We start from the raw sequence: 15,063 nt of genomic DNA, 5'->3' as shown, positions 1-15,063 counted from the left end.
ACACACACACACACACACACACACACACACACACACACACACACACAAGAACCATGGCATTTTTACTGCCTTCATAAAAATTTACTGTGCCACAAGAAATTATTAAATATTGAGCTGTTTTTTGCACTTAAATATGATAAAAAGTAGACTTATTCTTACAAGGTCATGTATGTATTGTAATCATTTAATTTTGTTTTGTTTTTTGTTTTCTTTCTGTGTATTCCTGGTTGACTCGCTGTGTAAGCCAGGCTTACCCTCAAGCTCCCAGAGCTCCTCCTGCCTCTGCCCGTCAAGTGCTGAGATGGAAGGCATGTGCCACCACACCCAGATCTTGTAATTTTTATTCTTGACTAAGACTGAGTCATACAATCTCATATGTAAACAAAATATGCATCATTGTCTCAGTACAATTCTCCTGGAGCTACTTAAGTGACTGTTCAGATTTTTTTTTCTAATTTTTAAAAACATAGGTGTTTCACTGTGTGTGTTAGTTATTAATAATTCTTCATCTCTGAGTAGAAGTGACTGAGTCAGACTGAAGTCACTGCGTCCATCTTATTGATTATGTGATTCAGATTTTTATGATCTCCATATCTTCCTGCCTGTGAACACTGCCGTTAGGGAGATGGAGGGAGGTAGAGATGCCCAGGGGGTCACACGGGTGTCCTAGATTTTGTGGATGGAATTGGAAATTAATTGTCTGGCTGATCACCATTCAGAGCTCTGGTGCTCTCGAGTGAGAGTGTCAGTTTGTCAGTGTGCAACTCTTCCTGCTTAGACACTGGGAGTTGAATAATTTACTGGTCTGCTGCACCGGATATTAGCCTAGGAATCTGATGATGGTGTGCGAGCAGTGAAAGCAAGAAGGCCCCTTCTACCCGTCGGTTGGTAAACACAATTTGTTGGTTTTAATGGAGAAGAAGGAGATGTGCCGCGGCTGTCTGTTAGAGGCATTTGCAGAAAACTGACGTCTGTGAAGCTTCTAAGTGGGGTAGCATTTCTGAAGCGCCAGCTGGAATCTCTTTAGAAAAACGCAGTAACTCACACTTTACTGCACATAAAGACACGTCCCCCAGGGCGAACTCTCATGCCATCGAGTTTATGACTCATGAGTGCTGTTCGTTTGTGGTCTAATAAACAAGGAAAGGTGGGAGAATTATATTTCTGTACATAAAGCATCTCGCCTTTCATTATATAGAATAAAGCTGTGGGGCTTTTAAATTTTTAGTGGCATTTGCAAGGAGAGTGTTGTCTGGGCAGTGAAATGCATGAAGTGTTAAAGATACTTAAGCACAATATAAAATGAAGCAAAGATGGCTGTGCCCTTTGTAGCTAAACTGCTGGCTGTGTTTGAAGAACCTTCTTAACACCAGCTCAGGGTTCTGACTTACAGATGAAAGCTTCCTATCCCGTTTTTATTTCCTGTTGTCTGTGCACGTGTGCGAATGTGTGTGGGTTCACAGGTGCCACCATGTGGGTACTGAAGATTAAACTCGGGCCAGCAGGTGCCTTTGTCCACTGAGCCATCTGACTGGTCCTGACTCATGTACTTGTGTGTGTGATCTTCCCACATAACCTCTCCACCCTTTCTTTGGCCCACATGATTATTCTGATGGATGAATTATTTCTTATTATTTAAATATACGGTTTTTTTTTTTAAAGAGAAGTTATGCATTTACCAGAAAACAGAGAGGAAGAGAGAGTGATATTCAGGATTTTCTCGTCATCAGCACACCATACCTAAGTGGTACAGCTGTGAGAGGTCCTCACCCACAGTCTATAGTTTGTATTAGGGCTCACACTTGGTGATTACCTTCTTTGGGTCTGGACATATGGAAATAGTAGTAATTTCATAGTCTGTTTATTAACTCTCTGTGCTCTGTTTACCTCTCCTAAACTCTGAAGGGCACCTGTCTGCTGTGTGTGTGTGTGTGTGTGTGTGTGTGAGTGCACATCTGAATGTAACTGACAGGTATCAGCAAAGCTTGTGTGTTTGCGTGTGTGTACAGGGTTATGTGCAGGTGTGGAGGCAAACTTTGAGTATCTGTCTTTCAAGAGTCATCCTTTTTTATTTTTGTAATATTTATTTATTTCCTTTTATGTGTAAGAATGTTTTGTCTATATGTATATGGACCATGTATGTGTCTGGTACCCACATACCAGAGGTCCCAAGAGGGTATTGGATCCCATGAAACTGGAGTTAAGGGTGGATACTAGCCACCATGAGGGTGTTGGTAATCAAACCCAGCTCCTCTGCAAGAAGAACTTCTCTAAACCTCAGTCCCTATTGCCTTGTTTTGTGTGATAAGCTCTCAGGCTTGGGACTCACAGATCAGGCAAACCCAGTTGGTCAGTGAGTCCCAGGGATCTGGCCATTTCTGCCTTCCCAGCTCTGTAATTACGAATGTACTCTAAGCCTGGGTACTGGGGACTTGGCTCGGGTCCTTATGCATGTGTCGCAAACGCTTTACCCAAACACTGATGCTGGACCTATGGAGTTGTCTCTTCTAGGTTGGCATGTGATAGAAGTCAAACAGTATCCAAGCTTTATAGGCTGGCTTCTGCCACTTCATGGTAGGCATTTAAGTTTCTTCTGTGTATTTTCATAGCTAGAGGGCTCATTTGGGGAGAGACAATACTAAATATTTCTAGAATGTGGTTTCTAAACTATCCATTCTCACCAATTAAACTTTTTTTTTTAATTCTTTCTATTCTTCCCTTTTTTTCCGGGAGGGGGGGCACATGAGCTAAGGTGAGGTGACCAAGACATAAGTTATACTGTTTTATAATATATCAAGGAGATAAAAATGTTCACTCATATAGACATATAACATAGGATAAAGCTACTAAAAACTGTACATCTAAAGAAACTAAGCAAGAGAGAGGACCCTAACTAAAATGCTCAATCCCCATCCTGAAAGGCAAAGAGGATGGACATCAGAAGAAGAAGAAAACAGGAAACAACCTAGGAACCTGCCACAGAGGGCCTCTGAAAGCCTCTGCCCGGCAGACCATCAAAGCAGATGCTGAGACTTATGGCCAACTGTTGGGCAGAATGCATGGAATCTTATGTAAGAAGTGGGAAATAGTAAGAGCTGGAGAGGACGGGAACCTCACAAGGAGGGCAACAGAACAAGAACATTTGAACACAGGGAACTTCCCAGAGACACATACTCCAACCAAGGACTATTCATGGAGATAACCTAGAACCCCTGCACAGATGTAGCACATGACAGTTCAGTGTCCAAGTGGGTTACATAGTAATGAGAAGAGGGACTGCCTCTGACATAATCTGATTGGCCTGCTCTTTGATCACCTCCCCCTGAGGGGGGAGCAGCCTTACCAGGCCACAGAAGATGACAATGCAGCCACTCCTGATGTGATCTGATAAACTAAGATCAGAAGGAAGGAAAAGAAGACCTCCCCTATCAGTGGACTTGGGGAGGGGCATGTGTGAAGAAGGGGGAGGGAGGGTGGAATCGGGAGGGGAGGAGGGAGGGGCTTAAGGGGGGATACAAAGTGAATAGAGTATAATTAATAATAAAAAATAATTTAAAAAAATCACAACAAACATTTTAAATAGAGACAGGGTCACTCTGACAATCATAAACAAAGCATTCAGTGTCCAAAACTCAAAGGTGTGCATGATCCTCTTGCTCAGGTACCTGGGTTCTCTTGGGCATTGGTCAGCTTTGTGCTCACAAGTTGGGGATGTGTCTTCTTTTGCATTTCCACTTCCAAGCTGCTCACCCCCAGAGAACCCTCAAACCTATCTATGAACTATACTGCTTTCAGTCTAGGCCACCATTGTTCTATATGGAAGGAGCTGTCCCCGAACTCTACTATTCCCATGGCACACACCCTCAGTCTTCAGCATCTTCTGCTTCTGGCTTTCTGTCCTCTGCTTCAATGCTTCTGTAAGTTGTACGTGATGGTGAGGAGTCAGCAATCCCTCTGCTACTTCATTCCCCCAGTGGCAGTGCTTTCTCTGATGGCCGTATTTCTGTTTTTTGCAGTTAACAATAACTGAGACTTTCTCAGATTTGTAACTTTAATTCCAATCTCTCCCAAGCATTGGTCTTCCTGGCTTACTTTCTCTGATGTGTCCACACCAAACTCTTTATCCCATTCCAGGATTGGAATTCCATTGTCTTTACAAACTCTTCACTGTGTACAATTCCCTTTGCGTTCTCACCTTCATCTCTTAAATTTCACAGCCTCCAGTAGAGCCATCTGCTTCTTTAAAGCTTTTAGTAAAGCTATTTCTATTGTTATCTAACTGGCAAAAACAGCTCACTTTAGAGGCATATTTTATGTTACTATTTTTCTTTCAAATCTCTACCCATTAGTATTACATAGAAGTGCCTTGAAACTTCGCAAATACATTTGAGTTGATTGAGTCTGACATTTCATTCCTAGTGCTCAGTGAGCAGCGTGATTCACGAAGAACAGTCATCACAGAAAGAGATAAGTAGTTTGTTACTGAAGGAGAAGAATTCATGAGTGCTGCTCTTTAAATGGCCCTCTTGAAGACTCTCTTAATAAAATATTTTTATGTAAACCACTTTGAGGACAGAGGCTGATTTTCATGAGGAAACTGGCTACGTGCCTAAAATATTTGTATTTGTCGGATAGGAGTGGGTTGAATTTAAGTAGAGATGATTTCCTCAAGTGTATCAATTGCAGCTTTCCTTTAGAACACTACAAGCTGTGGTCTTCAATAGTCTGTATATTTTGCATAGAGAATGATGTCATGCTTTCAAGAGTCTCTGCTCTTCCACGTTTTTGCTCTGTCTTCCCTGGACACTGTCTGAATGGACAGTTAAGCAAGGCGCCTTTGAGTGGAATAGGCACTGCCACTTAGGCCTTTTTCTTTGTACTAATCTTGTTTGGTAAGAAGCAGAGCAGCTTGGCTCGCAGAGAATAATGGGACCTTTGAGTGACAGTGGGGGTTCAGCAGGTCTGTGAGAATGTCAGGCTTTGCCAAGAGTAACGACTGTGTCTTCTCCTGTGCTCCCCAGGTCTATCCTGAACTGCAGATCACAAATGTGGTGGAAGCCAACCAGCCAGTGACCATACAGAACTGGTGCAAGCGGGGCCGCAAGCAGTGCAAGACCCACACCCACATCGTGATTCCCTACCGCTGCTTAGGTGAGCGAGGCCCACGTTGGTGCTGATGGGAGGGTGCTTTAATGAGGTCGTAGGGGGGCCCTGCGCATTCAGCATGTTGCCACCACTTTTCTTGTTGGCTCTATATCTGTGTGTTTCACACCTGCAGATTCACCTGAACATGGGTGGAAAATAATTGAAAAGCAAACCCCAAACAGCCCTGTAGCTGTGTTTATGTATTGCTTATATTGCATTAGGTATTATAAGTAAGGAGAGGTGATTGATTCATTTCTTTATTATTTATTGTGGTGCTTGAGGATGAACGCAGGACTTCCAGCATTCTGCTACGACTGTGTATCTCAAGCCTGGGGGCGGGGTTAAAGTATGTAAGGGGTCATTTGTAGGTTATAGGTAATACTTAAATTCTGTGAGACTTGGGATTTTAGTGTCCACGGTGCATGAAAGACCCTCTCCCCCGTGGATACCAAGAGACTACCTTTTACTCTGTTTCGGATGATGCAGCGCTGCCCCATGCTCTTTTAATATAAGAACAGCATTTCTTAGCTCTCTTCCTCAGAATAACTTCCCCAGGTTGATCATGAAGATTCTAAGTCCCCTGGCCAGTCCTGAGTCTGCTGAGTAAAAAAAAAAAAATATGGTGGTAAAGCCGCAGAGTCTTCCCAGTGATTCTCAGTTTTACAAATGGCGGGCCTTGTATATTTCTTCTCAGGATTTCGCAGAAGAAAGAATATAATGTAAGATTCCACACTCTTGCTAATTCATTAAACAGCCCTTTCCCAGAGCATCCCTTAAGTTGTGAATGGTCAGGAAGTATGTCTGATTGTGTTGTTTCCTACTTACTCAGATCAAACTGGAGGAAACTGTGTGATCACAAAGGCCCAGAATCTTTTATTGACTGCAAATTTCACTTTAATTTTTTTTCTTTAAAATTAAGTCATCTTTATTTTGGAAGAGCCATCTTAAGTGCATTTTCAATACTGTCACTCTTCCTAGCTGGTTTTCATGTGAAGAAGCCTGGCATTAGCAGCCCTATTTGACAAATTTCATCTATGTGTTTCCAATTGCAATGGATTAATAAAAAGGTTTTAAGTGAGGGTAGACATCTTTATATGGAAGCTGTAGATAAATACTGATGACTTCTTATAAAGTCTAAAAGGAATCATTTTTAGAAACTTCTTTCTCCCCTCCCAGTACAAGGAAGTAAGTTTGAGTCCCTACACTTTAGCAACAAGGGCTCTAAAACAAACTTAAAGGAGAGTTTAGGATTTGTATAGTATTTGTTTAGCAATGGATCCCATACCAGCATACTGGAGGCTGATGGGATGACTCTGCAGTTAAGAGTACTTACTGCTCTTTGGAAGGACCTGAGTTCATTTCCTAGTGCCCAAGTCAGGTGACACACAACTGCTTATAACTCTAGTTCCAGGAGATCTGACACCCTCTTCCAGCCTTCAGGTACAATTGTAATCAAATGCAGCCCTCCCCAATATATATATATTTCTGTTTATTTGTGTATATAATTTGAGAAATCAACAGGAAAAAAAATGAACCTTAGAATAAAGATCTCATCTGCATTTTTTTTTTTTAATTTATTCAGTGAGTAAATGATGAAGACAATGTTGAATCACATTCTTAACCACTTGATGGTCGGAGCATTTTCTTACTTTTTCTTATTCCTTTAATGCCTTATAAAGCTCTTTATTGTGTGGTTGAGAAGTAAATATTTAATATGAAATATAAAGTAAATAATGTTCAGATCATACTATAAAGCTGCAGCAAGAACCCAGATTTTATACCATGGTGACACAGGAACTATGAAAATTTTAGTTTTCATTGTGATAAACTTCTGTCATTTAGGGAAACAGTCTCACTAATTTGTTTTTTAATACTAGTTTCATCTAGCAAACACAAGTTAATAATGGCAGTGATCTGTCCTCGCTTTTACCTTTAACTATTTTAGAACCATTTCACTGGTTGGGGTTTATAGAGATGTGCAGGTCAGAGATAAGGGAACATGAAGAGGTGACACAAAATTTTCTAAGAGATCATGTGAAAAAACGAGGAAGACTGAATTCCCTGTTGCCTCTGTCTTCAGCAAGGACCAGATTTCTCTTTTATCTTTTGAGTAGATTCTGAGCTCCTTTGATGTTCAAGGAGGTGGGCTACTTGTGACATGCTTAGGAAATTTCCCAGGTCTGGTTCAGCATCTGATATGAAATGAGTGCTCTGACACTAACTGTTCCTGACTGCTAATAGACTAGATAATCATTAGATACTCCCAGTAGGCATTTGGCCTGTTTGAATCTTTTATTGTGTTTCTCATCTTATAAATCCCTGGTCTTTCCTCATTGGACCTGAAATAGACTGTTAGTTGACTGGCAGCACACACTTGTCTCTTGGTTTGCCAATGAGTTTAGATTAGATTTAATCAATGTGGACATTATCTATTTCTTGGGAAGTGGCAAATATGCTACACAAGGCATATAAAATATGCTATTGTGTATGGATGGTGTATCTTGAATTTTGAGAAAAGGAATTAAAGAATGTACATAACTCGTGTACGTATTGATTGCATGAATATTCTAAGTCGCAACTCTTAACCTTAATTTCAATATTCCTTCTCTCCCCTTTCCCCTGGCTTCTTCATCTCTCCTTCATCTTGGTGTCATGTCATTAATAATTGCAAAGGGCATCGATTGGAATTGTTACATTGTGAGGTTGACTTTGGTCTTTCTTCATGAGTATAAATGTCAGTCGACAGAGTGGTTGAATTTCTTGAAATAAGTCAATATGGTCAGATCATGACTAGAGCCCACCATTTCTTGATTTCTCATTATCGGTGTTCCTTATGACTTACTTTTAAAACTAGTATTAGGCCGGGCAGTGGTGGTGCATGCCTTTAATCCCAGCACTCAGGAGGCAGAAGCAGGCAGATCTCTGAGTTCAAGTGGAGCTTGCTCTACAGTGTGAGTTCTAGGACATCCAGGGCTACACAGGGAAACCCTGTCTCAAACCTCCCTGACTCCACCCCCGCCAAAAACAAACAAATTAGAACAACAATCCAGGCTGTGAATTTGAGACAATAAATATTAAAATTCCACAATAGATATTATGTTGATAAAGGTGGCAACTCCCACCTTTGGTATAGGACAAATTGGAGTGCCAAAGTTTTCTGATAATTACAGAGGTAATCAGTGACATTCTTTTTTGTAACTTGCTTCTGAAACAAAGAATTATTGTTTTGTGTTAATCTAAGAAACTGCTGACACCTCTGACTGTATCCAAATATATATTTTAGACAAAGGAGAGTTTTACTAATGTTAATTCTCACAAAGACATGACCTAAAAGCAAGAGTAAGATTATTTTAGACATTGCCATATTGAAATTCAAAACATTCAAAACAAATCTTGAGAAAAACGCCTGTCATTCCTGGCATGCAGCCTCCTGACCTCTGTCTCAGATGAAAGAGTCAGAATGGCACTAGCTGAGTTCTCTCTACACGCCGTGTTTGCCTTGGAGTTACTTTGCTCTGAAATATCTTTAATTGCTTGTGAGATGGGGAACTGTATCATGTTGCTTTTGGCACTTTTCTTCCATGGAATGCATAGCTTTCTTCCCTAGGGAGCATGCTGGTTTTCTGGTTTTACTTTTTAATTTTGATACTTCCAGAACCAGAGTATATGATCTGACTTGATTTCATAAACATCTTATCACATACCGGATGTGGAATTCAAAGCACGTCATTTATCATCACTCAGGGATATGCTGTTGTTGTTGTTTCAAACCCTTTCCATTTGAATGACTTCTCTCTCGTCGAGGTGTAATGGATCCACTATTGAGGTTGGCACACTTCTGCCCTTGTGTTTGACTAGCAGTGGTGCAATATGTTACCTGAGATAAAGCACTGTTGCTTTTTCAAGGCCAAAGTCAGTAACGTAATTCAAAAGAGGAATTAGGAGCTGAGGAACTTCTCGGCAACGTGTCACTCTGTCTTTGTTGCTCAGGAAGATAGCCCAGACGTGTAGGTAGTGATAACCTTACAATTCTCTAAATTTTGAATCTTTCAGTTTGGTAGCGTTTTAAGACAAGCCTGCCTTGTTGTCTAGGTGGCTGCTTCTCTGGATGATCTACAGCCATCTCAGCCTTTTTTAGGGTAAGCCCTGTGTATTTGGTTATCTTACAGATAACTGTACCACAGCTGTTCTCTCAACTTATGCTCGACAGATTTTGTTGTTCTTAGTTTTTTTGAACATAACAAACAGCCAATAATACCATATTTAGGAATGTTAAATAAATGTTACCAAACTTTGAAAGTAGGCAAGAGGACAGAAGAACATTTGTTTTAGACCTTGAGGGTGCTTTAAATGTCCAGAAATCTAAGTGTGGGAATCCAGAGACTTCATGGAAGTAACATTTTTTCAGTTTCAATATGATGAATTAGGTACTGTATTTTCTTATAGTAGATACACAGAGTATTTTTTAAAACATAACTTTTTACTTCTTTTGAAGGTAAGAATTTTATCAAGAATATTGAAATTGGGTTAATAAAGATACTACACCTGACTCATAAAATACTGCTGCCCAGGGCAGGAGCTGGTGGGCTTCTAAAATAATTTTCCAAAACTACCATTAAGAATTTAAGAAATTACATGACAATAGCAGTGAATCTAAAACCCAACCTAAAAGGCATTTTAATACCAGTAGCAGTGGGTGCTATGGCCAAGTATGATGGCACAGGTCTTTAACCCCAACACTCAGGAGGCAGAGGCAGGCAGATTTCTCTGAGGTCTAGGCCAACCTGGTCTACATAATGAATTCTAGCTCAGGTGGGGATGCAAAGTGAGATCCTGTCTCCAAGGGTGGGGGTGGGGGGTGGGGAGAAGAATGCTATGAAATGTTCAAGCATAGGTGATTGGCATGGAAAGTTCTCGATAGTTTTCTCCATAATGGAGATAAATTCTGTTCTCTTTTTTGTCATGGTCACCAAGTAACTCATTAAATGTTATATTTTTTGCATATTCCTTGATGAATTTCAGCCCTTCCTGATGATAATGGCCCAGAGGGCCTCTTCTCTCTGTCCCTCCTCTAATTCTCTTTGCCTGTGAATCTTCAGCTTTGGCTTTGATCCCTAAAAGAAAGAAAGTCCGGAAGCAACAGCTGTGCAGCAGTCTGGAGAGCAGTATGTGTAGATTGCAGAAGCGTGGGGCACAGCCCAGAAGTGGGGCTCCTGAGGAAGAGATGACACTGACATATCGCCTGCTATAGAGCCCCAGCCTAGCCCTTGTGTGGCTTCAGGATCCTGTCACAGAGTTTGGGAAAGCTATAGTGCTGATGGAAGTATAGAAAAAACAAATTTTAAAGTGTGGGCTCATATTAGTTTTAGCAGGGAAAAAAAAAAAAAACATTGAAAAAAAAAAAACCAACAAGAAGTTCTTTTATTAAAACACTCAGACATCAGTATGAACGATTTGTCAACTATGTTCTCCGTCAGCTTTCTGTCAGTTTACAAGGAGAAGGCTCTAAGTTTAGATCAGTGCATAGCTGTTCGCCCTCATTGTTTTGGGTCTATGATGAGGTAACATGGTGATAGGATTACATGACCGAGCAATATAATTACTCATGGCCAGAATGAAAAAATAATAGAAGGGGAGGAAGCTGGGAGGTGGGTGTCTTACAACTATAACACCGATAACAACCTCTCCTCCCCAACCCTCCCCTAGGCCCCATCTCTCAAGCATTCCACCACCTCTGTTTCTTCCCCAAGATGTGAACCTCACTGTCTATCTTGATGCACAACCTAAGGCTGTGTTGTAATGTTGGTGAGAATAGAAGGCAGTAGGCTTGAGCATGGAATCATCTCCCACAGTGGGGAGACCTGAAGTGGAGAAATCATACAAGTAGGTCATTACCTGAGTCATCATCATTTGTTTCCTTGCACTCCTACTTCTTTACTCCCCCTCTTTAGGGTTGCTTATAAGAGCATGGATAAGGGCTTGTTTACACGACTCTTACCAGTGGCTACATCACTAAAGAACGTTGTCTCACCTTCCAGTTTTAATAGCAAGCAACTAAGAGGATATCATGTCACGAAAATATTACATCAGTGAATTTGAGAGTCTGCTTAGGGAAAAGAATAATTGTAGGGCTCTATTAGGAATAAATACTTCATGGTACAGAAAACTAACAGTGCTTTCTTGCGATGCTTTTGCATTTGGAGATAATTGGTTTCTGTGTGGAATGTAAGCTCTGTGCTGATTAGGACATTTGTTAGCTCACCCCCTCCCCAGGCCCCAGAGCTTAGAGCATGTCAAAGCACTTAGTTCCTGCTTGTCAGGATGTATTGAAAGAATGAACTGAAGATCCAAGTGAATGCTGGGGGGTGGAAGGAAAAGGAAAAGGAGGAACATCTCTTGAAAGGCAGAGGCCACAGAGAGGAGCTTCTCCTGCCAAATACTTCGTAAGGTGACAACAAGCAGCCTGTGCGGATCAACACAGCTAGGAAATGTAATACTACCATGATTACGGTCAGTATGTCAGGAAGCTCCTCTATGTTTTACGAGTTCAATGTTGATAACCTTGCTTTTAATCAACCACCATTGTTCTCATAGTAAGATCCTAGTCCAAATTCCAAATTGAGTCTCAGTCTGTGGGTAACAATGCATGTTTGTATTTTTAAAATCTGTTTTTGAGGCTGGAGAGATTATGGCTCAGTAGTTGAGAGTACTTCAGGTCCAGCACCCTAAGGGTAGCTTACAACTGTCTGTAGCTCCAAAGTAGTAGGGTATCCAATTCCCTCTTTGGGCCTCTGGGCATTCTGCATGCATGTGGTACATGTATAAACACTCAGGCATACATACATATACAACAAATAAACAAATATTTTTTTAATTGGAAAAGAAGGAAAAATTATTATTGTGTGTATGTATTCATTGTGTGTATACATAGGTTTATGTGTTATGGTACAAGCCTGGAAATCAGAGGACAACTTTTGGGAGTCAGTTCCTCCCTTCCAGTCACCAGACTTGTATGTCAAGCATTTTAGCCTCGTGAGCTATCTTGCCAGTCTGCATGTGTGTGTTTTCTTCAAGATGTTCTTTAGTCTTATAGCTCACCTTTGACTTGATGAAGACCTTTGCCCTACTGACCATTTGCTTTCCATTATCAGTAATGTCTAAGCTGCTTATGTTTTCTTTGTTCTTCAGAGAACCCTTGACCTTCACTTGATTGAGCTGATCCTATGTATTTCTTGAACTCCTGTCTTTGCTCTGTCCTTCACAATTCTGCTTCCTGTTGTGGTTAGAGATCCCATGAGAGCCTGTTAGCCTTTGGCTGGTTCCACAATCAGGAATTATCAGAGTCCATCTCTTCACCTCCATTTATCTGTGATATCACTACTTCTGTGAGCACATTTCTGTCCCCTGTATAACCCAGTGCCGTGGTGTATTCTTTCATCCTCTGTTTTCCATTGCGGGCTCTTGTTTTTTGTTTGTTTGTTTTTTGTTTGCTGTGTGTGTGTGTGTGTGTGTGTGTGTGTGTGTGTGTACTTCAGAAATCCTAAACATTGGTATTTTTCTACAGCACTTCTTCTTGGTTGTTCATTTTATACAGTGCACATGCTTGCCAGGAAATTCCATCAATGCAGTGGTTTCTCTAAGGCTGTCCTGAGTTATTGTGTCCAAGGCCAGGTTTCTTCTGTGGGAAGAGTCTCAGATTCTCTGTGATGTCTCGAGTACTGGCTCATAGCTTACTTGGACATTTCAGGAAAGGTATGTGCCAGTTCCTTATGAATAAATTCTGGGCAATGGATGATATAGCTCAGAGGTCAACCACTTGCCTGCTATGAGTGAGGTCCTGGGTTCAAGCTCTAACTCTCCCAAACAAAACAGAACTAATAAATGATGAATTTGAAAATGTTTAAATTAAACAAATCATGCTTAAGCAGTATACTATTTTTATCAATTTATTATGAATACCATTTGAGATGATTAAAATCTGTCATGGGCAAAGAGTAGAGTTATTCTCAGCCTTCTGAAAAATATGCAAGTAGGTGTATGCTTGTGTGTGTGTGAGAGAGAGAAAGAGAGAGAGAGAGAGAAAGAAAGGGAGGAGGTGGGAAAGAGACACACAGAGAGAGAGAGAGAGAGAGAGTTTGTGCATGTACACTCCTACCCCTGTTCATTTCCTTTATCAAAGCCTCCTGGACTCTGGGTTTGTTGTATAAGAACTGGTTAAATGCATGTAAACTAGGAGCCCTGCTGCTGGCATCTGACAAGCATTCATGTACTGCTTTTTAATATGTGTTTTAAAGTGGTGCTGTGTAATTAACACATTCTTAAGTTTGACTTCTAAAGTGCATATTGGATACTTCCATGTAACTATAAAATTTGTTGCAAAGTATCTCTTTAAAATATAGGTGTGGTCTCTATTTTGGAATTACATTATTCTGTATGGAGAATTTAGGCTTATATTAAAACTAGTGACTAGGGACCAACAATATGCTCAGTGGAAAGAGATGCTTGTGTACAGGCTGGGAAAGCAGAGTCCAATCCCCAGATCCTGGAGAGAAATAAGCTGCCTTTGACCTCCACATATGTAGTAGCATGCACTGGCCTGAACATACACACATACACACACACAAATTTAAAAGCTATAGATGAAAGAAAGAGTTAAATGCAAGATGCAGGAGGAATGCCAGCTAGAGTTGCCTAATAAGTCAAGAATGACAAATGCTTAAAATCCAGGGAAACACACATATGACCAATTATTTATTGTTGTAGTTGAATGTTCTGTTGACATGGGACTTTTTATCAAAGATGTCCTTTGTACTCACTTGACTTTTCAAACACCAGCTCTGTTTTCTCAAAGAGATGGCCTACTGTGTAAGGCTTGTGAAGTTCAAGTTTCCAGGGATCTATGTAAGTAGCCGTTCCTCCTGCCCTAGAAATTGGAGGGTCAAGGCTTCAAGAGAGCTAAATAGTTTGAACATAATCTCAGGATGAGGTGAATATGTAGATTGTCCTATGGCATAGAGTCAAGAGGAGAAAGTGACCTCTGGCTTTCTTTTCCTTCCTTGTGAGTGAATTTAAAGACACATTTTTGTAACTTTTGTGTTGTTTTAAGCTTAGATCTCAGAGCCAGCTAATGTGAACGCTGTTGGGAGGTGTGCCTTACTCACACTTTGCTTAGAAGGTTCCACTACATATTGTCAGTTTCCCTTAGTGTTTTTCCAAAACCACATTTCTGGGGTAAAACAACTCAGATCCTAAGGACAACTGTCCTTGAATGTGCATTTTAACCACTGTTACCATTTTACAAGAAAGGCTATTTGAAAGGGGGATAGCCCTTTTAATTAACTGTAAGCCTTAGTCACCTGGTGTCCGCCTTTCTAAATGTTTAATAAAAATTCTTCAAATACTCTGTCTGTATCTTTTTATTTTGAGAAATGATTTATTTAAGTGCATTTAAAGGCTCAGTTTCTGCTTGCCCAGAATGCTTGCTCTTCAGAATATCTGCTCCCTGGAGAGGTAAACCAAAGTCAGTCTTTTCATGTGACTTTGGATTGTTGACCTGGAAGACTTCGGGGTAGTGGAATGGACTTTGGCACTGTTCCACTGCTTTCTGCTTGAGTACCCAGCCTGGAAAGGAAGGCGTGGCTGACCATGTGCACCGGGGGAGGATGGGTGGAGTATGAAGATGTTTGAAGCATGAATACACCTTCATTTGATGCAGAGCTTTACTGAGGAAGAGAATTCTAAACTGCTGCATCCACGAATGTGCCACAGCTTGCAATGATGCATATTTAAATGATTTTGCATATTCAAATGATTTTACATCCAAACAAATGCATTCATTCTCTCCCTGTGAGTAAAAGCTGAATGACACTTGCGCTCCCTCTGAAAGGAACAGACATTTTCATTATCAAATTCAATCAA

At 40.7% G+C, this 15,063-nt stretch overlaps 1 protein-coding gene across 4 annotated transcripts in view; it reads left to right on the top strand.

The window, feature by feature from the left end:
- App (amyloid beta precursor protein) overlaps positions 1 to 15,063 on the top strand; it is a 231,916-nt gene that overhangs the window by 74,330 nt on the left and 142,523 nt on the right. For all 4 annotated transcript variants that reach the window (XM_055614811.1, XM_055614809.1, XM_055614808.1 and 1 more), the window contains exon 3: positions 5,022 to 5,151. In XM_055614811.1, coding sequence (XP_055470786.1) covers positions 5,022 to 5,151 — 130 coding nt within the window. The remainder of the gene's footprint in view (positions 1 to 5,021; positions 5,152 to 15,063) is intronic.

The sequence above is a fragment of the Psammomys obesus genome, unplaced genomic scaffold (genome assembly GCF_907164565.1).
Source record: "Psammomys obesus unplaced genomic scaffold, mPsaObe1.curated_primary_1811, whole genome shotgun sequence".
Classification (NCBI taxonomy): domain Eukaryota; kingdom Metazoa; phylum Chordata; class Mammalia; order Rodentia; family Muridae; genus Psammomys; species Psammomys obesus.
This window is presented reverse-complemented; position numbering and strand designations above follow the sequence as displayed.